The 22,013-nt window shown below is 38.5% G+C and overlaps 1 protein-coding gene across 6 annotated transcripts in view; it reads left to right on the forward strand.

The window, feature by feature from the left end:
- Positions 1-19,277, forward strand: part of LOC131139611 (BTB/POZ domain-containing protein kctd15) — a 58,325-nt gene extending 39,048 nt beyond the window's left edge. For 3 of the 6 annotated variants that reach the window (XM_058089362.1, XM_058089364.1, XM_058089363.1), the window contains 2 exons: positions 543-848; positions 17,566-19,275. In XM_058089362.1, coding sequence (XP_057945345.1) covers positions 543-848; positions 17,566-17,724 — 465 coding nt within the window. In that variant the 3' untranslated portion in view covers positions 17,725-19,275. Of the gene's footprint in view, positions 1-542; positions 849-17,565 lie in introns of all 6 variants that reach the window. The other 3 variants (XM_058089365.1, XM_058089360.1, XM_058089361.1) reach the window with 2 other exon arrangements.
- Positions 19,278-22,013: the final 2,736 nt, after the last annotated feature.

A 22,013-nucleotide genomic window follows, 5' to 3' on the forward strand; every position in this document is an offset into this window, starting at 1 on the left:
GCTTACAACCCGAACCTTACGCCTCCATTCTTTTCTCGCCGTTGCGCTGAACGATGGCGCCATCTGCTCTTGTGGGAAATGAGAGGCAAATGCGCGGAGGGGAAAAACTCCCCCGGGCGAATTTTGCCCGCGGGGGGAGTAGAGGGAGACAATCTGCTGCAAACCGTCTGCATGCACGATGATGCCCCACGATGGCCTTGCTGCAGGAGTCGGAAACACGCTAAAGGCTAAAAGGCTAGCACGGGGATGCTAAAGATACTGTGACGGGCTTCTGTTTGTTTACGGGCGAAGTTCCCTGCTGGTCAGAGGTCCTCGCTGATGCATATCCCTGTTACATGTACAAGTACATGCTTTTCTCGTACTGACTAGTACACAGTATATACTGTAGTATACATATTGAAGTGTACTGATGTACCGCTCTAAATTTGGATTTTGTCCCCTTACTGCGATGCACTCCAATACACACGTCAACTCCAGCAATACAAATATTGCTAAACAATGGATCTGTCAATCAAAAGGCTAACTTTCCCGCCCCCCCGCAGGACTTCCACCTCCTGTACGAGGAGGCGCGCTACTACCAGCTGACGCCCATGATCAAGGAGCTGGAGCGCTGGAAGCAGGAGCGCGAGCAGCGACGCATGGCGCAGCCCTGCGACTGCCTGGTGGTGCGCGTCACGCCCGACCTGGGCGAGCGTATCGCCCTGAGCGGCGAGAAGGTCCTCATCGAGGAGATCTTCCCCGAGACGGGAGACGTCATGTGCAACTCCGTCAACGCGGGCTGGAACCAGGACCCGACGCACGTTATCCGCTTCCCGCTCAACGGCTACTGCAGGCTCAATTCCGTCCAGGTAGGAACGTTTTATTATTACATGTCTTACGGTCTTATTATTACATGTACATATTCATACGTTCATCTCATTTTTCAATATTATTGATGGAAAAACAAGAAACTTGTTCATTCAAATGGGCAAAGCAGCAGCGTGCTGATGCTCGTGTTTTGTTTGCGTTTAAGTTTCACTGATCATATTATTGGTGTCCATTGAAAATTTTTTTAATTATTTATTTATATATTTTATTTATATATTTTTATTTTATTTTTTTATTTGTATTTTTATTTATATTTTTTATATTTTTTTATTTTTTTTATTTTTTTATTTATATTTATTATTATTATTAATATTATTATTACTACTATCTATAGCCAATAAAACAACACCAATTAGCTGTCTTTGTGTTGTGTTGACAAATGGTCAGGTTTGCAGGTTTTACTGGTTACAGGTTATTTAAACGCACCGCAAATCAAACTTTATTTATAAAACATAAAATGCAGCACAAAGATCTTCACAAGTTAAAAGCAAACATCAAAGTCAACCAGAAACCCCACCCTGCACCCATCAATTTTTTATTTTTATTTTTATTTTTATTTTTATTTTTATTTTTATTTTTATTTTTATTTTTATTTTTATTTTTATTTTTATTTTTATTTTTATTTTTATTTTTATTTTTTATTTTTATTTTTATTTTTATTTTTATTTTTATTTTTATTTTTATTTTTATTTTTATTTTTATTTATTTGTATATATTTTATTTTTATTTATTTGTATATATTTTATTTTTGTTTTTTATATATTTTATTTTTATTTTTATATATTTTATTTAAATATTTTATTTATATATTTTATTTTTATTCATTATTATTATTATTATTATTATTATTATTATTATTATTATTATTATTATTATTATTATTCTTATTATTATTATTATTATTATTATTATTATTATTATTATTATTATTATTATTATTATTATTATTATTATTATTATTATCTATAGCCAATAAAACAACACCAATTTGCTGTCTTTGTGTTGTGTTGACAAATGGTCAGCAATAATGTGCAGGTTTTACTGGTGGACAGGTTACTTAAACGCACCGCAAATCAAACTTTATTTATAAAACATAAAATGCAGCACAAGTTAAAAGCAAACATGAAAGTCAACCAGAAACCCCACCCTGCACCCATCAATTTTTTTATTTTTATTTTTATTTTTATTTTTATTTTTATTTTTATTTTTATTTTTATTTTTATTTTTATTTTTATTTTTATTTTTATTTTTATTTTTATTTTTATTTTTATTTTTATTTTTATTTTTATTTTTATTTTTATTTTTATTTTTATTTTTATTTTTATTTTTAGCCAAAAAAACAACACCAATTCGCTGTCTTTGTTGTGTTGACAAATGGTCAGCAATAATGTGCAGGTTTTACTAATTGACAGGTTATTTAAACGCACCGCAAATCAAACTTTATTTATAAAACATAAAATGCAGCACAAAGATCTTCACAAGTTAAAAGCAAACATCAAAGTCAACCAGAAACCCCACCCTGCACCCATCAAACGTTGCTCCCCACACGCATCCCAACTGGAAACCAACACTCTCGAGGGCGCAGTAATCTTGGAAATAACTAGCCGACCTCAAACATGGCGTGGTGAGCTTTATTTTTCCGCTAAGCAGAACGCTACATTTCCTAAGTATACGGGCACAGACACACACGAGGGCACTTCCTGTGAGGAAGTGAGGGCCAACTACCGCTGTAGCTAAGCGGCCTAATATCCTAATATCCAATACTGTAGATCCTGATCCTGAAGATCGGATCGGGACATCTGTAGTTCGTAAGACAGTTTTTCTTAAGAACAGGTTTTTCACTTTTTGAACCCCCTGGCACCAAATACGTAGATCTCGGACCTCATCCAAATTTACTCTCCAGCGTGGTCACTGAGGTCCGAGGGCCAGCTCCAACTTATGGTGGCCAAGACGAGACTTAAGACCAGGGGGGACCGAGCCTTTTAGGTGGTCGGCCCCAAGTTATGGAACTCTCTCCCCTCCCAAGTAAAAAAGCCCCCCCAACATCGAAAGCTTTAAGTCTCGTCTTAAAACCCACTTTTATTTTTTTTTTATTTTAACTCTGAGTGAGTCGTATGGTCCTGTGTCTTTTACTTCTTTTTTTTTATTTTTTATATTTTTTATTTTTATTTTATTTTTATTTTTATTGCTTTTTTCTTGTTTTTAATATTTAAATATCTATTTTACTATTTTACTTTTTATTTGATCTTTTATTTTTGGATTAAATTAAATTTGTATCTTTTATTTATTGTATTTTTACTGTGCAGCACTTTGGAAACTCTGTTTATAAAATGTGCTATATAAATAATAAATAATAAATAATAAATAATAAATAATAAATAATAAATAATAAATAATAAATAATAAATAATAAATAATAAATAATAAATAATAAATAATAAATAATAAACAATAAATCATAAATCATAAATCATTAATAAGTGGATTGGATTTCAAACTATTCATTAGACTTGAACCACTGGAGTTTCAATAAATAACTGGTCCTCTAACCTTTGACCGGCGTTGTACCTCTAACCTTGAAGCAATGCAGCCCATAATAACGTGATTAGTGATTGGTGACTGATTCGTTCAATTTGGAACAGCGACTAGGGAAGCTAACAAGCTAAATAGTGAACGAGAGTCATGGCTGCTTGCTGAGTTGACGCACCGGAAAATCCCACCCCTCGGATTTGGGCAGAAACTACACGTGCCGCCCCAACTTTACAAGGTTCACAGCAGCGTTGTAAGGGATGGTGGGGTGACGACACCGAAGCGTGAACCAAACCATGCATCGCAAAGCCGTGCGGCCTTGTGACGGGAAGTCTTGGCTGCTTGCTGAGTTGACACACCGGAAAATCCAAAATTTCGGATTTGGGCAGCGAGTACACGTGCAGCCCCAACTTTGAAAGGTTCACGGCAGCGTAGTAAGGGATGGTGGGGTGGCGACACCGAAGCGTAAACCAAACCATGCATCGCAAAGCCTTGTGACGGGAAGTCTTGGCTGCCTGCTGAGTTGACACACCGGAAAATCCAAAATTTCGGATTTGGGCAGTGAGTACACGTGCAGCCCCAACTTTGAAAGGTTCACGGCAGCGTAGTTAGGGATGGTGGGGTGACGACACCGAAGCGTAAACCAAACCATGCATCGCAAAGCCGTGCGGCCTTGTGACGGGAAGTCTTGGCTGCTTGCTGAGTTGACACACCGGAAAATCCCACCTCTCGGATTTGGGCAGAGTACACATGCAGCCCCAACTTTGAAAGGTTTACGGCAGCGTAGTTAGGGATGGTGGTGTGACGACACCGAAGCGTAAACCAAACAATGCATCGCAAAGCAGTGCGGCCTTGTGACGGGAAGTCTTGGCTGCTTGCTGAGTTGACGCACCGGAAAATCCCAAATTTCGGATTTGGGCAGCGAGTACACATGCAGCCCCAACTTTGAAAGGTTTACGGCAGCGTAGTTAGGGATGGTGGGGTGACGACACCGAAGCGTAAACCAAACCATGCATCGTAAGGCCATGCGGCCTTGTGACGGGAAGTCTTGGCTGCTTGCTGAGTTGACACACCGGAAAATCCCACTTCTCGGATTTGGGCAGAGTACACGTGCCGCCCCAACTTTGAAAGGTTTACGGCAGCGTAGTAAGGGATGGTGGGGTGACGACACCGAAGCGTAAACCGAACCATGCATCGCAAAGCCGTGCGGCCTTGTGACGGGAAGTCTTGGCTGCTTGCTGAGTTGACACACCGGAAAATCCCAAATTTCGGATTTGGGCAGCGAGTACACGTGCAGCCCCAACTTTGAAAGGTTCACGGAAGCGTAAACCAAACCATGCATCGCAAAGCCGTGCGGCCTTGTGACGGGAAGTGTTTCTTTCTTCCTCTTACATATCTGCCATCATTTCCATGTGCTCACAGTAGCATATTTCAAAGGGGGGGGGGGGGGCAAAAGTAGTTTTCCAGTTGCGTTGCTCAGAGAGGAAAACATCAGCCTCACACCAACAGGCTCGATACCACACACTCCATTGCTCACACATACACGCAAGGATCCTTCCTTCCCTCCAGCACCCAAAGAGAGCTTCTCCCAGGCAGCACTCTGACACCTCCACCTCCCTCCCGCCAGCGTGAGGAGACCACCTCCGGGGAAGGAGAGTCCAACAAGCGGGACAAAGCACGCATGGACTGCGGCCATGTTTTCCTGCAAAAAAAAAAAAAAAAAGTAAAAAAAGAGCACGGGAAAGGGCTGGAGGAAGAAGGGGGGGGTTGGTTGGTGAAGGGAAGGAATGATATGCATAATTTACACTTTACTCCTTTTTAAGACAGAGCTCAAAAAAAAAAAAAAGGCTCCAATATAACAACGCTCAAGGCCATTGAAATACACGTATTGCATTTTTTAATACCATACTTACAATTTCTCAAACAGCCTCAACCGGTTTATACTTCTTTTATAGATTTTTAAATGACTTGCAATATAATTAATTGGCGGTATCAACTAACACAACATTTTCCCACTCTGTTTACCAGCCGGCGTGATTATGGGATGGCAGCGGCGCGTCCTAATTGGACGCTGTGAATGAGGAGACAGGGGATTGTTTTAACTATCCGGATAAGAACCGTCTACAATTTTAGTTGTATTAACTTTGATTTTTATTTTCTGTTTGTCGGCGTCGTGAGGTTGTTCGCAGGGAGTTTTGATGGTAATGGTAATGGTTTTATTTAATTTGAACGTGCATCAGATTACAATTGAGTGCAAAAGGAGTAGGAAGAAGCAAAGCTTATTAAATCCTACCCCTCCATCTGGTACTTTTACAATCACTAACTGTTACATTTGTTCACATCCTGCTTTCCTAATATAGTTTACACAGTTATTTTTTTAATATTTTTTTTTGTTTTTAATTTTTTAATTTTGTTTGAGGTTGAGGTTCTGATTTTTGCTGGGGTTTGGGTTTCATTTTACTTCTAAAATGTGTCACAGGCCAATGAAAATATGGTAATGGTAATGGTAATGGTAATGGTTTTATTTCATTTGAACATGCATCAGATTCCAATTGAGTGCATCCCATAATCAGTTCCCAGTTCCTTGTCCGAAAGTCCGAAAGAAGTAGGAAGAAGCAAAGCTTATTAAATCCTACCCCTCTATCTGGTATTTTTACAATCAGTAATTGTTACATTTGTTCACTTCCTGTTTTCTTAATTTTAATTTTAATTTTAATTTTAATTTTAATTTTAATTTTAATTTTAATTTTAATTTTAATTTTAATTTTAATTTTAATTTTAATTTTAATTTTAATTTTAATTTTAATTTTATTTTTATTTTTAATTTTAATTTTAATTTTAATTTTAATTTTAATTTTAATTTTGGCACTCGAGTGGTTAGCGCGCAGACCTCACAGCTAGGAGACCAGGGTTCAATTCCACCCTCGGCCATCTCTGTGTGGAGTTTGCATGTTCTCCCCGTGCATGCGTGGGTTTTCTCCGGCTACTCCGGTTTCCTCCCACATTCCAAAAAACATGCTAGGTTAATTAGCAACCCCAAATTGTCCATAGGTATGAATGTGAGTGTGAATGGTTGTTTGTCTATATGTGCCCTGTGATTGGCTGGGGTACACCCTGCACTGGTGGCCAGGGTGTACCCCAGCCAATTACAGGCCTCTTGCCCAAAGACAGCTGGGATAGGCTCCAGCACCCCCCACGACCCTCGTGAGGAAAAGGCGGTAGAAAATGAATGAATGAATGAATTTTTAGATATATTAACTTTGATTTTTATTTTCTGTTTGTTTGCAGGGAATTTTGATGACCATGAAGTTATGACTTTTCACATTGAAAATCCCTAAGACCTACATACGGTTTCTTACCAAAAAAATCTTTATTATGATAAATCACTTGGGATAAATCACGTGGTTCTTACAGTGATGCAATCAGACTCCATTTTAAAGCTCCGCCTGTGTCAGCAAGTACGGTTCCTCCTGTAAATACAATAAGCATCGACTGAAAAGATTCGTGGCGTGTTTCCACGTAAGGGGAGCTCTTTCCAAACACTCCCTCCGTCCGCCCTCATTGTTTCCCGACAGGCTCTGAGAAGGTTAGCAAAGTAATCCCGGTCTTAGCCGCCAGACAATACGCTTGTCATCTGATTACAGTGCGGGACCCCGACCCAGGGGACGCCATACAAGCAAACCACACCCTGCCCACAGAGGAAGGCTTTACTTGTGGGGGTTAGCAAGCAGCGCTGTCTGGAACAAAGTGTTTGTGGCGTCTTGACGGGAAAGACAACATCACATGACGACGTCTTTGAATTGGAATTCATACTCGTTGTTTATTATAAGTCATCCATTTACATGTGGATGGAATAATCGCCTCGCTTTGGTCGTAGGGAATCGCTAAATTAATAACAATAATGTTTTCTTAATTTTAATTTTAATTTTAATTTTAATTTTAATTTTAATTTTAATTTTAATTTTAATTTTAATTTTAATTTTAATTTTAATTTTAATTTTAATTTTAATTTTAATTTTAATTTTAATTTTAATTTTAATTTTAATTTTAATTTTAATTTCGGCACTCGAGTGGCTAGCGCGCAGACCTCACAGCTAGGAGACCAGGGTTCAATCCCACCCTCGGCCATCTCTGTGTGGAGTTTGCATGTTCTCCCCGTGCATGCGTGGGTTTTCTCCGGGTACTCCGGTTTCCTCCCACATTCCAAAAACATGCTAGGTTAATTAGCGACTCCAAATTGTCCATAGGTATGAATGTGAGTGTGAATGGTTGTTTGTCTATATGTGCCCTGTGATTGGCTGGCCACCAGTCCAGGGTGTACGCTTTTTGATCCTGTCACCCGAAGACAGCTGGGATAGGCTCCAGCACCCCCCCCCCCGCGACCTTCGTGAGGACAAGCGGTAGAAAATGAATGAATGAATGTTAACTAAACAACACGCTAACCAGGGCGGATGCTAACCAAGGTTCCACTACAGTAGGTGAAGACAAAAACAAAATGATCACACTTAAACCTTCCACATTTGTAGCCGACTGATTAAGATGCAGTGACTTTTAAGATGTGTAGCGAAGCCTTTTTTTTGTTAGTTTTCTTCCATTTGATGTTCATAAACAACCTCAATCAAAGCATTGTGTGGGTGTACCTAATGAAATGTCCAGTGAGTGTTGCACGCTCATAAACATCTTTTATTTACTCGTGTTTAGTCTTAGTGCCCCCCCCCCCCCCCCCCCTTGTTGGAGACATGACAGAGTCGGGATGAAGTGATTCTCCATGCAGTCATGAGTGGAATTTTTCGGGAATAATACAAACCACCTGCGCTCTGATGTCTTTCCAACGGGGGGGAAAAAACAGCAAAAAGGTGCTTAACAGCGGGGAAACATTTAGCCAGACTTACAAACAGAGAGAGAGGCGGCACGGGGCGGGGTGGGGGTGGGTGGAGGGGGTTGGAGTGGGCACACCGGCCCCCATACATCACAGTGATGAAGCACTCCGATCAGAGCCCAGCCAATCCGTCCTTCATCACTGTGACGGTGGCAGTGAGGCAGCTCCTTGTACTCGCACCGCCTCCTCCCCTCGGCCACCGCGTCGAGGAACGCAACCCATCGCAACACCCTCTGACATGTCACACTACACACACTACAAGTCCATCAATCTGGCCTGGTGGACACACACACACACACACACACACACTCAATCACACACAGTGGCGCTAGGCTACAACCTGACATAAAGATGGTCGCCGTGTACCGCTTCGGGTTCATGAACAAAACTGGACTTGAGCTTGTGGTGGTCGGAACCTCAACATAAGATGCATATGCGACACGTTCTCCTAAGTTGTTACTCGTCGGTGAAATGGTTGTGATTGTTAAGTTATTTAGCGGGTTCTTATTTTTGCTGGGGTTTGGGTTTTATTTTACTTATAAAATGTGTCACAGGCCAATGAAAATATGGTAATGTAATGGTAATGGTAATGGTAATGGTAATGGTAATGGTTTTATTTCATTTGAACATGCATCAGATTACAATTGAGTACATCCCATAATCAGTTCCCAGTTCCACATGTCCAAAAGGAGTAGGAAGAAGCAAAGCTTATTAAATCCTACCCCTCCATCTGGTACTTTTACAATCACTAACTGTTACATTTGTTCACTTCCTGCTTTCCTAATATAGTTTAAGTTTTTTGTTTATTTAATTTAAATTTTAATTTTTTTTAATTTTCAATTTTTATTTTTATTTTTATTTTTATTTTTATTTTTATTTTTATTTTTATTTTTATTTTTATTTTTATTTTTATTTTTATTTTTATTTTTATTTTTATTTTTATTTTTATTTTTATTTTTATTTTTATTTTTATTTTTTCTAATTAATTAAATATAATTTTTTTAATTTTATTTTTATTTGAAGAACAAAATTATGAAACCAAAAACGTACCACTTCCACACTGAACGGGAGGAGAACATTTTTGGTTTTTTTGACTCGATGCAACAATGTGTGTGAAAATGTATCAAATTCCAGTAATAACAGTATTAAAAACGAACCAAACATCCAGCTAACAGGCCATCTGTCATTAAAATTCGATAGACAAACTATAAACCAAGCTAACGAAAAAAGTGGTTCATAATAGACGGGTGTTTTTTAGGCATACCCATAAGAAATCACATCTGCATGATGATGCTACGATGGGTCTGGAGTCCATCGGATGTGATGTAAATATTGTACTTTTACAATCAGTAACTGTTACATTTGTTCACTTCCTGCTTTCCTAATTTTATTTTATTTTATTTTATTTTATTTTATTTTATTTTATTTTATTTTATTTTATTTTATTTTATTTTATTTTATTATTTTTGTCACTGTTTGTAGCCCGCGGGCTGCACTTTGGACACCCCTGCTGTAGGCGGAAGTTGGTAATGGTGTTCCCAAAATTCCAGCATTAAGATTTTGCTGTCCTTTATTATCTTATTGGTACTTGTTTAACTTCTTTTTACACTTAAAAGCCAATTAGCGATGTTGAAATGTAACCTTAAACGTTACCTGTATAGTATTTAAAGGTGTGTGTATTGAAATGCAATTGAGAAAAAAACGATAAAATCTATCATAGTCGCTCCCTCACCGCTACTTGAGAAGCAGCCATGTCGGGAATGGTTTGATGCCGGGAATGGAATTATTCACTTCCTGTTGTGGATTTCCATGGAAAAGAGATGTAGAAAAAGATGTAGGTTTTTCTGTGTTGGGAGTAAATCGTACATCGTACATGCACACCTTGTGCAGACCCGTCTACGCTTTGCAGGTATGTAGACTGGGGGGCTCGCTGGGGGGCAGGGTGTGCGTTCCCAGCAACAGCAGCAGCATGGTCACCTGACTCTACGGGACTGTTATTCATTCATGTTTGTTTACATCAAGCTCTCACTTTACTGCTACTCTGTAATATGCTAATCCGACAATATGACAAAATATGTAAAATAACTTTTATTACGTCATTTATAACAAAGATGTCTCTGTGAAATGAAAGCTTTAAGGCTTTTTGTATGTGTGATGTTTTTTAGCCATAGTAGTGGATGTGTCACCTTAAAAGATGTACCGGCACTTTAAATGTCCCACACTGGAATGTGTCAATCAACTCTTGTGTGTGTGTGTGTGTGTACTCTGGTGGCCATCAATAATACATCACGCCTTCGCTTTCCACCCACTTTGATTCTCGCCTTGGAAAATATAGGATGCTGAGATGTTAGCGCAGCAAGACTTGCGTAGATGTACGGCCTCCTTGTCCCCATGGCGACCCGGGGTTGAGTGACAGCTCACTGAGGGGGGTGATATCTGATGGACGGCTTGGGATGATGGCGGTCGGGAGAAGAAAAGATTTTAACATTGATGAAGTTTAACATTAAAAAAATAGCTTTGATTTAAACAGTTTGGAATCAAACTGTGGAATGGATTGAGTCAGACCCTCAAACAATGCACAACGATGAGCCAATTCAAGAAACAATATCATCATATCACCTCCTACTTTGGTACGTGAAAATAAATTTAAAAAATAATTAAATAAATAAATACATAAAAATTAAAATTAAATAAAATTAAAAATAAATAAATACATTAAAATTAAAATTAAATAAAATTAAAAATAAATAAATACATAAAAATTAAAATTAAATAAAATTAAAAATAAATACAATAAAATAAATAAAATTAAATTACATTAAAATAAAAAAATAAAAGTCAATAAAATAATAAAAAACTAACTTAAATTATATTAGGAAAGCAGGAAGTGAACAAATGTAACAGTTAGTGATTGTAAAAGTACCAGATGGAGGGGTAGGATTTAATAAGCTTTGCTTCTTCCTACTCCTTTTCGACATGTGGAGCTGGGAACTGATTATGGGATGCGCTCAATTGGAATCTGATGCATGTTCAAATGAAATAAAAAGTACGAACCCGAGTTCGATTCCACCTTCGGGCCATATCTGTGTGAAGTTTGCATGTTCTCCCCGTGCATGGGTGGGTTTTCTCCGGTTTTCCTCCCACATTCCAAAAACATGCTAGGTTAATTAGCGACTCCAAATTGTCCATAGGTATGAATGTGAGTGTGAATGGTTGTTTGTCTATATGTGCCCTGTGATTGGCTGGCCACCAGTCCAGTGTGTACCCCGCCTCTCTCGCCCGAAGACAGCTGGGATAGGCTCCAGCACCCTAGCGACTCTCATGAGGATACGCGGTAGAAAATGAATGAATGAATGTTAACTGGACAACACGCTAACCAGAGCGGATGCTAACCAAGGTTCCGCTACAATAGGTTAAGACAAAAATTGAGCTAGCATTTAAAGCTCCCACGTTTGTAGCTGACTGATTAAGATGTTTTGACTTTGAAACAGTCCTGGTACGGTTCATCCTCCCTCCTGATTGGCCACAATAAAAGGCTCCCATGTCCTCAAGTCAGTGGCAAGTGTGCGGAATAATATCCTCCAGCTCCACTATCTTTATTGATCAGGCCGTCCTCCTCCTCTTCCTCCTCTGCGGCCCAACACTTTGCCGAACGCAAGCGAGTTCCCCCATGTGTGAAAGGGTGGCGAGGGGGTGGGGGGGGGAATTGCAATGTGATGCAACGATTAAAGAAGCCAATGTAATATCATTTCCATAATCGTTGGCCTGTCATGGATTTTTTTTTTTTGGGGGGGGGGCTGCTTGTTTGATGCTTGGGCAGGTCTCTTAATTAGCCGTCCTCACCGTCAGCTGTCTGCCGTCTCTTCTGTCTCGCAAATTACTGACTTTGTCCTCGCCCCCGCCACCGCCGCCGCCGCCGCTGCATGGCCGGGAGACGAAATAAGAGGAAGGAGGAGGGGAAGACATTAGGAAACATGCTGCTGTCGTTCACTTTGGAACAGGAAGCGGAAGACAGGAAGTTGGTGTTGTTCTTTGGTCACTTTTGACATCCAAGTGTACTTTTGTACGTCACATTCAAGGTTCCCTTTGACGCACACGGACTCTAACTAGCCTAGTGCCGCTGACATTTATGTTCTCCTTAATCCCGTGATGTACAGGAAATTGAATTTTTTTTCAGAATTACAGCATAGAAAAACTGTTTACAACCTTCTAAATATGGTTTTAACATTATTAGAGCTCTCTAGACATGAAATAACACCCCTATAGTCACCTTTACACTCCACCCATCCATTTTCTATGCCTAGGGTCGCAAGGTTAGGGTTACCCTGAGAAAACCCAATGACGTGCATTGTTAGCTAGCTCATATTAACTCGTTTTCTTGTGTTATAATGCACAGAAAAGGGAAATAAATATATGTTTGTGTTTCACAAAACGATTGTGAAAGATGGGCAAAATTCCCCTTTAAGGACAAAATGTTGAATTTTGGCCAAGAATATGTCGATTTTTTTTGCCTAACAATAAGTTGTTTTGAAGAACCTTCTAAACCGTCTACCTTCTAAATATGGTTTTAACATTATTAGAGCTCTCTAGACATGAAATAACACCCCTATAGTCACCTTTACACTCCATCCATCTATTTTCTATGCCTAGGTTTGTTCAGAATTACAGCATAGAAAAACTGTTTACAACCTTCTTAATATGGTTTTAACACTAATAGAGCTCTCTGGACATGAAACAACACCCCTATAGTCCCCTTTACCCTCCATCCATCCATTTTCTATGCCTAGGGTCGCGGGGTTAGGGTTACCCTGAGAAAACCCAATGACGTGCATTGTTAGCTAGCTCATATTAACTCGTTTTCTCGTGGTATAATGCCCGGAAAGGGGAAAGAAATATGTGTTTGTGTTTCACACAAGGATTGTGAAAGATGGGCAAAATTCCCCTTTAAGGACTTTAAGAATATGTCGAATTAGTTTTGCCTAACAATAAGTTGTTTTGAAGAACCTTCTAAATATGGTTTTAACATTATTAGAGCTCTCTAGACATGAAATAACACCCCTATAGTCACCTCTACACTCCATCCATCCATTTTCTATGCCTAGGGTCGCAAGGTTAGGGTTACCCTGAGAAAACCCAATGACGTGCATTGTTAGCTAGCTCATATTAACTCGTTTTCCTGTGTTATAATGCACAGAAAAGGGAAATAAATATATGTTTGTGTTTCACAAAACGATTGTGAAAGATGGGCAAAATTCCCCTTTAAGGACAAAATGTTGAATTTTGTCCAAGAATATGTGGAATAAGTTGTTTTGAAGAACCTTCTAAATATGGTTTTAACATTATTAGAGCTCTCTAGACATGAAATAACACCCCTATAGTCACCTTTACACTCCATCCATCCATTTCCTATGCCTAGGTTCGCTGGGTTAGGGTTACCCTGAGAAAACCCAATGACGTGCATTGTTAGCTAGCTCATATTAACACGTTTTCTCGTGTTATTATGCACAGAAAAGGGAAATAAATATATGTTTTTGTTTCACACAAGGGTTGTGAAAGATGGGGAAAATGTTGAATTTTGGCCAAGAATATGTCAAATTAGTTTTGCCTAACAATAAGTTGTTTTGAAGAACCTTCTAAATATGGTTATAACATTATTAGAGCTCTTTAGACATGAAATAACACCCCTATAGTCACCTTTACACTCCACCCATCCATTTTCTATGCCTAGGGTCGCGGGGTTAGGGTTACCCTGAGAAAACCCAATGACGTGCATTGTTAGCTAGCTCATATTAACTCGTTTTCTCGTGGTATAATGCCCGGAAAGGGGAAAGAAATATGTGTTTGTGTTTCACACAAGGATTGTGAAAGATGGGCAAAATTCCCCTTTAAGGACTTTAAGAATATGTCGAATTAGTTTTGCCTAACAATAAGTTGTTTTGAAGAACCTTCTAAATATGGTTTTAACACTATTAGAGCTCTCTAGACATGAAATAACACCCCTATAGTCACCTTTACACTCCATCCATCCATTTTCTATGCCTTGGGTCACAGGGTCAGGGTTACTCTGAGAAAACCCAATGACAATCATTGTTAGCTAGCTCATATTAACTCATTTTCTCGTGTTATAATGCACAGAAAAGGGAAATAAATATGTGTTTGTGTTTCACACAAGGATTATGAAAGATGGGCAAAATTCCCCCAAAAGCAAAATTCCCCTTTAAGGACAAAATGTTGAATTTTGTCCAAGAATATGTCGAATTAGTTTTGCCTAGCAATAAGTTGTTTTAAAGAACCTTCTAAATATGGTTTTAACATTATTAGAGCTCTCTAGACATGAAATAACACCCCTATAGTCACCTTTACACTCCGTCCGTCCATTTTCTATGCTTAGGTTCGCGGGGTTAGGGTTACTCTGAGAAAACCCAATGACGTACATTGTTAGCTAGATCATATTAACTCGTTTTCTCGTGTTATAAAAATTCCCCTTTAAGGACAAAATGTTGAATTTTGGCCAAGAATATGTCGAATTAGTTTTGCCTAACAATAAGTTGTTTTGAAGAACCTTCTAAATATGGTTTTAACATTATTAGAGCTCTCTAGACATGAAATAACACCCCTATAGTCACCTTTACACTCCATCCGTCCATTTTCTATACCTAGGGTCGCGGGGTTAGGGTTACTCTGAGAAAACCCAATGACGTACATTGTTAGCTAGCTCATATTAACTTGTTTTCTCGTGTTATAAAAATTCCCCTTTAAGGACAAAATGTTGACGTTTGTCCAAGAATATGTCGAATTAGTTTTGCCTAACAATAAGTTGCTTTGAAGAACCTTCTAAATATGGTTTTAACATTATTAGAGCTCTCTAGACAAGAAATAACACCCCTATAATCAATTTTGCACTCCATCCATCCATTTCCTATGCGTTGTTAGCTAGCTCATATTAACTCGTCGCCTAACAATAAGTTGTTTTGAAGACCCGTGACACAATGAAGCGGCGAGATCTGAACCTGAAAGAGGCGAGGGACGACGACACTATATATATATATATATATATATATATAAAAAGTGGCTAAAATATACAATAGCTCATTAGCATTAAAGCTACAGGCACATAAATTGGCGGGATCCCAGTAGGGTTGACTAAAAGCACATCAAGGTTAGATTTTGGACGCCACACGTTGACGCGGCCGCTGTGCTGTGACCCTTTGACCCTCAGACGTAAACGCCCCATTTTAGTGCTCCGGTGGAGGGGGGGGTAAGGGGGGGTGTAATTAAAGAGGTCACCCTCGGCGATACATGTGTGTGTAAATAAGTTTGGAAGTGAGAACTCCGACTCCCTCAGCGAGCGTCTTCATTTGCATATTTCCACGCGGCGTTAAGAGGACGGGGAATAAGTAAATACAAGGCAATCCTCGCACAGGGATTTTCAAGCCCCCCCCCCCCCCAAAAAAAAAAAAAAATACAATATTCCATAAGGATTGCAGCGGATAAATTGATATTTTATGTTGGATCAAACTACAAGTCTGGAGGTCGCCCCCCCCCGTCCCAGTTCCTCACCATCCTTATTCCCCACACGTGGACCCCCCCCTCCGCCCCCCCATCTCCTGGCGGTCTCGGCTGCTCCTCTCACCCCGGCCTCATTACTCAAATTAGGAGCTCCAGTAATCACCTCCTCGCCGCGTTCATGCCCCCGCACCCCCCGCCCCCGCCCCCGCACCCCCCCAACACACCTCGCTCGCACTCTCCGCAACCCTTTGAGCTCGTGGCCTCGCTTTGCCAGCCAATGGGGCGCGAGCATCATCAATATTAGAGGTGGTGTGATGTCGGCAAGCCCCCCGGTCTCATTCCATCATGGGGGTGTTGGTGGGGGGGGGGGGTGATGTGCGTTAATGACACGGGTTCATGTTTGATGGTGCTGAGGCTGATGGAAGGATGGAGATAGACGGCCATGTTTAAATGAAAGAACCTCCACCTGACGGAGGCCAATGATGATGGTTGATTTCAAAAGGTCAAGGTCACCAGAAAGGTCACAAAGTCAGACGGACTAGACTAGAAAAATCTCCAGGACTTCAAAATAACAGCTTAGATTTTGGTTTGGGATTTAGTCTGGGTTTAGTTCAGGGTTTAGTTTGGGTTAGGGTTTATGTCAGACTTCAGGTTGGACTTTTGGTTGTGGGACTTTTGGTTATGGAACTTTGGGTTATGGGACTTTGGGTTATGGGACTTTGGGTTATGGGTCTCTGGGTTATGGGACTTTGGGTTATAGGACTTTGGTTTATGGGACTTTGGGTTATGGGACTTTGGGTTATGGGTCTCTGGGTTATGGGACTTTGGGTTATAGGACTTTGGGTTATGGGACTTTGGGTTATGGGACTTTGGGTTATGGGACTTTGGGTTATGGGTCTCTGGGTTATGGGACTTTGGGTTATAGGACTTTGGGTTATGGGACTTTGGGTTATGGGTCTCTGGGTTATGGGACTTTGGGTTATAGGACTTTGGGTTATGGGACTTTGGGTTATAGGACTTTGGGTTATGGGTCTTTGGGTTATAGGACTTTGGGTTATAGGACTTTGGGTTATAGGACTTTGGGTTATGGGACTTTGGTTTATGGGTCTTTGGGTTATAGGACTTTGGGTTATGGGACTTTGGGTTATAGGACTTTGGGTTATGGGTCTTTGGGTTATAGGACTTTGGGTTATAGGACTTTGGGTTATAGGACTTTGGGTTATAGGACTTTGGGTTATGGGACTTTGGGTTATGGGACTTTGGGTTATGGGACTTTGGGTTATAGGACTTTGGGTTATAGGACTTTGGGTTATGGGACTTTGGGTTGTCGGACTCTGGGTTATGGGACTTTGGGTTATGGGTCTTTGGGTTATGGGTCTTTGGGTTATGGGACTTTGGGTTGTCGGACTTTGGGTTATGGGACTTTAGGTTATGGGTCTTTGGGTTATGGGTCTTTGGGTTATGGGACTTTGGTTTATGGGACTTTGGGTTATGGGTCTTTCGGTGATGGGACTTTGGAATATGGGTTGTTTCTTTTAGGGTTTACGGTTGGTACGGTTTATTGGTGTCAGGGTTATTGCTTTGGTTCAGGTTTTAGGGTTAAGGTTGGGGCTTTAGGAAACCCTAACCCTAATAACAAAAACCCTATCCCAAGCCCCAAATGCTAATCCTTTGCTAATTTGTTGATGTTGCAGGCCCATAAAAACCAAGCTTAAAAGTAAAAGTGTGCCGATCAAAATGTGACGCCTCACCAACATTCTCATCCGTCCCGGTTTGTCCAGGTCCTGGAGCGTCTCTTCCAGAAGGGCTTCAGCGTGGCGGCGTCATGCGGCGGCGGCGTGGACTCGTCCCAGTTCAGCGAGTACGTGTTGTGTCGCGAGGACCGACGGAGTCTGTCCATCAACACGCCCATCAGGATAAAACAAGAACCCCTGGACTAGGATTCTAGAGCATTCCGTGTACCCCCCCATCCCCCAACCCCCGCCCCCCCTCCGCCATCTTCCTGTTGTAAGTGGACCACACCTTGACATAGAACACTTCTAATACGTTGGAGCGGAATGTAGACGCGACAAGAGAAAAGATCCGGGATGAACACATGACCGACTCGGAATCCCACAGGATTACCTTCGGGACGCTTGGAAAGACGACGGGAAGAGGACGTGACCCCCCCCCCCCCCCCCCCCCCCTTCGTGACGTTCTGCTTCTTCTCTTGTCATAACTCCACGCTGTAAAGAGTTGAAGAGTTAGCATTAATGGGATTATTTACGTATTCTTTTGTCCCGCTTGAAGGATTTGTTTTTAGGAGGAGCGTTTTATTGGCAGCGCGGAGCTGGCATCGGCCCATCCTTTCAACCGGGGCGGGCGGGGGGGGGGGGTCCTTTTTAAACGTGTGATTCCTTCATTTTAGCTCTGCCAACATATCGTTCCACAGCCGAAAAAATAGCGGAGGACCAAACACAACCGAAGGTTTACCGGGACGTCTCGACTTGGGCAAAGATGGACTCATAATGTTTTATTTGGGGGGGGTGGGGGGTGCACTTAATCTTGTCCCAACGGCTCGTTTCCCAAAACATCTGTCACAATTGGATTTTTTTAACCACGCCCCTTTCTGGAAATTATCATTTTGATAAAAAAAAATCTTAAAATTTTTAAAAAATTTTATTCAACTGTGAAATAATAAAGTCTTCGTACATTTTTGGTTCAAATAAAAATAATGAAGACAAAATCAAATTTTAAATTAAGAATCAACATAACCTTATCAGGAAATTTATATTTATATTTTTAATTCTATTTTTTTTTTATTTAATTTTTAAGTCTTTTGAGCGGCCCAAAATGAATAGGATTTTTATTTTTTTTTTGTAGAATTTTACAAACTAAAAATTCAACATATTTTTAAAGTTTTTTTGCTAACCTGGAAAAATCAAACTAGAGAAAATGAGAATTAATATAGATTTTGAATTTAAAAAGTAGTCCAGTAAATTAATTTTAATGTCGAAAAATGACATGGCAAGAAAAAACATAACTTTTTTTAAAAAATAAAAATATTGGAAAGAAAAACACCATTCCAATATGTCTAATTAAACTATTATATTAAAAAATATATATAAAAAAATAAATAATAAAAATATACTTAAGACAAAAAAATTTTGGAAACAAAAAAATAACATCATCAAACTAAAGAAAATGAGGAAAAAGTCAACCAAAAATGACGTTAATTTTTTAATATTTTTTTTTAGAACATACAAATAAAACTTTGGTTAAAAAAAAAAAACATCCGTGTGTGGCCAAGGCCTTTGACCTTGAAAAGAAACGGGTGTCCTTCCCAAAGGTCGATCCCGTTTGTCCTTGATTGTACAAAGATGTTTTCTTCCTTACGGTGTTTCAAAAAAAGAAGACGTTCATCATAAACGTCTCGGTTCCTTCTGAGTAGACGACGGCCATCATGTCCTGGCGAGGGGGGGCCTGGGGGGGGGTGGCTTTTTTTTTGTTTTGCATCAGTTGTGTGTGTGTGTGTCCCTTCCACATGCTGTTTGTTGCATTGCAAAACAAACTGATGTGTTTTTTTTTTTTTATAAATCTATAAAGTAGAATGATAGCAGAGATGTGGGGGGGGGGGGGGGGGGGGGGGGCTCCTCCGTGGTGGGGGGGCTCTTACAAAGGGAATACTCAACCCAGGCCAGTGGAGAACCTCGGCTAGCGCCCCCCTGCTGATGCTTTGTGAACTAAAAAGACGCACTGCGAAGACTCGTCTGTGCTGGAATGACTTATCCCGGATTTTCCGCAACCCCCCCCCCCCCCCCAATTTTTTTTTTTTCTCATAATTTTCCTCACTAGCTGAGTGTTATTTATTTCCCGAGGCAGCAATAACGCACCCTCCGATGAAGTACTAGCCAGTTTTCTCAGACTGCGCCACCTAGCGGACGCTCACTTGTACAGCGGACTTGTTTTTCAAATAAACCCCCCCCTTCACCCCCCCCCCCCTCAAAAAAAAAATGACATTGTTGTACATAGGGATTTAAGCGTTTTAAAAGGTATTAAAATAATAATAATAATAATAATAATGTATATTATTTAAAGTGTTTAACAGCAGTTAGACTGTGGTATTCCAAAAGGGCATGTGTTCATTTGCAGTGACTTTTCTTGCATATTTGCGATAATAAAAGGATGTACTGGATGTCACATGACTTGGTCTCCTTCCTCGCGCTTCCAAACAGCAGCACTCGTGTACCACCAAGCGTTCAACAATAAAGCGTTAAATTCACCAGGAAAAAAAAGACAATATAACCTTGGCCAAAGGTCACATTTGCCCCCCCCCCCCCCATAGCTGTCTCAGGGAATGCCTGTTACAATGGAGTACTTGCTTCCTGAACAGCTATACTCTATTTTCCATAATATTATGTAATATTACCATTTTATTGTTGGAATGTTACTTACTACTTTATATTATTATTATTATTATTATTATTATTATTATTATTATTATTATTATTATTATTATTATTATTATTATTATTATTATTATTATTATTATTATTATTATTATTATTATGACTTTTCCCGTAAATGTACAACTTTATTCTCCTAAATTTACAAGAATAAAGTCGTAAAAATAATTTAAAAAATGTTATATTATGATTAATATATATAATAAATATTATATTATTATTGTTGTTGTTATTGTTATTATTGTTGTTATCATTATTATTATTATTATTATTTTTAATTATGACTTTTCCGGTAAATGTACAACTTTATTCTCCTAAATTTACAAGAATAAAGTCATAAAAATCATTTTAAAAATGTTATATTATTATCAATATATATTATAAATATTATATTATTATTGTTGTTATCATTATTATTATTATTAATGTTTTTATTATGACTTTTCCCATAAATGTACAACTTTATTCTCTTAAATTTACAAGAATAAAGTCGTAAAAATCATTTTTAAAATGTCATATTATGATTAATATATATTATAAATATTATGATTATCATTAAATTATATAAATATTGTATTATATTATATTATTATTATGTTATGATTAATATATATTATAAATATATTATTATTATCATCATATTATCATCATATATATAAATATTATATTACTATTATTATTATTATGAGTTTTCCCAAAAATGTACAACTTTATTCTCCTAAATTTACAAGAATAAAGTCGTAAAAGTCATTTTTTAAATGTTATATTATGATTAATATATATTATAAATATTATTATTATCATTATAATATATAAATATTGTATTGTTATTATTATTTTATTTTTTCCCCATAAATGTACAACTTTATTCTCCTAAATTTACAAGAATAAAGTTGTAAAAATCATTTTTAAAATGTTATATTATGATTAATATATATTATAAATATTATGATTATCATTAAATTATATAAATATTGTATTATATTATATTATTATTATTTTATGATTAATATATATTATAAATATATTATTATCATTATATTATATAAATATTGTATTATATTATATTATTATTATTTTATGATCAATATATATTATAAATATTATTATTATCATTATATTATATAAATATTGTATTATATTATATTATTATTATGACTTTTCCGGTAAATGTACAACTTTATTCTCCTAAATTTACAAGAATAAAGTCGTAAAAATGTTTTTTAAAATGTAAAAAAAAAAAAAAGAAAACTGAAGAATGAAGAAGAACGCCGTACGTGATGTTCATGCCAGGCCAGTAGTGGGCGTAGTAGTTATCAGTCCCACCCTTTACGGCGCTAAGAAATCCAAAAGTTCCAAGCACATAAAGTAGCTAGCGAGCGAGAGAGAGAGAGAGAGAGAGAGAGCGAGAGAGCGACTCATACGGCCAAGACGGTAGAAAGAATGGCTCCCAAACGCCAATATTTTGCACGCAGTTAAACGTTTTGGTCTTTGCAGAAATGCTGCAGCTTAATTAGCGTCACAAACCTACGGGGATCTTTGCTCTTTTTTCTTCTCGGCTCGCCGTGTTTGCTGCCTTAGAAATGGAAATGAAGCTCAATGAAGAGTTGATTTTGCAGAAGAAAAAAAAAAAAAAAAAGGTTCCACTCTGAAGCGCTGCCAAGAAATAATGTATGTCAAATAAAAAAGCTAATATATGCCCACTAAGACGTTTCTTCTGGTCATGATGGAGGCGTTCCCACGATGGCCGACTTCTTATTCTTCCTTCGTTTGTCAAACTTCGA

Source organism: Doryrhamphus excisus, chromosome 12 (assembly GCF_030265055.1).
Source record: "Doryrhamphus excisus isolate RoL2022-K1 chromosome 12, RoL_Dexc_1.0, whole genome shotgun sequence".
NCBI lineage: Eukaryota > Metazoa > Chordata > Actinopteri > Syngnathiformes > Syngnathidae > Doryrhamphus > Doryrhamphus excisus.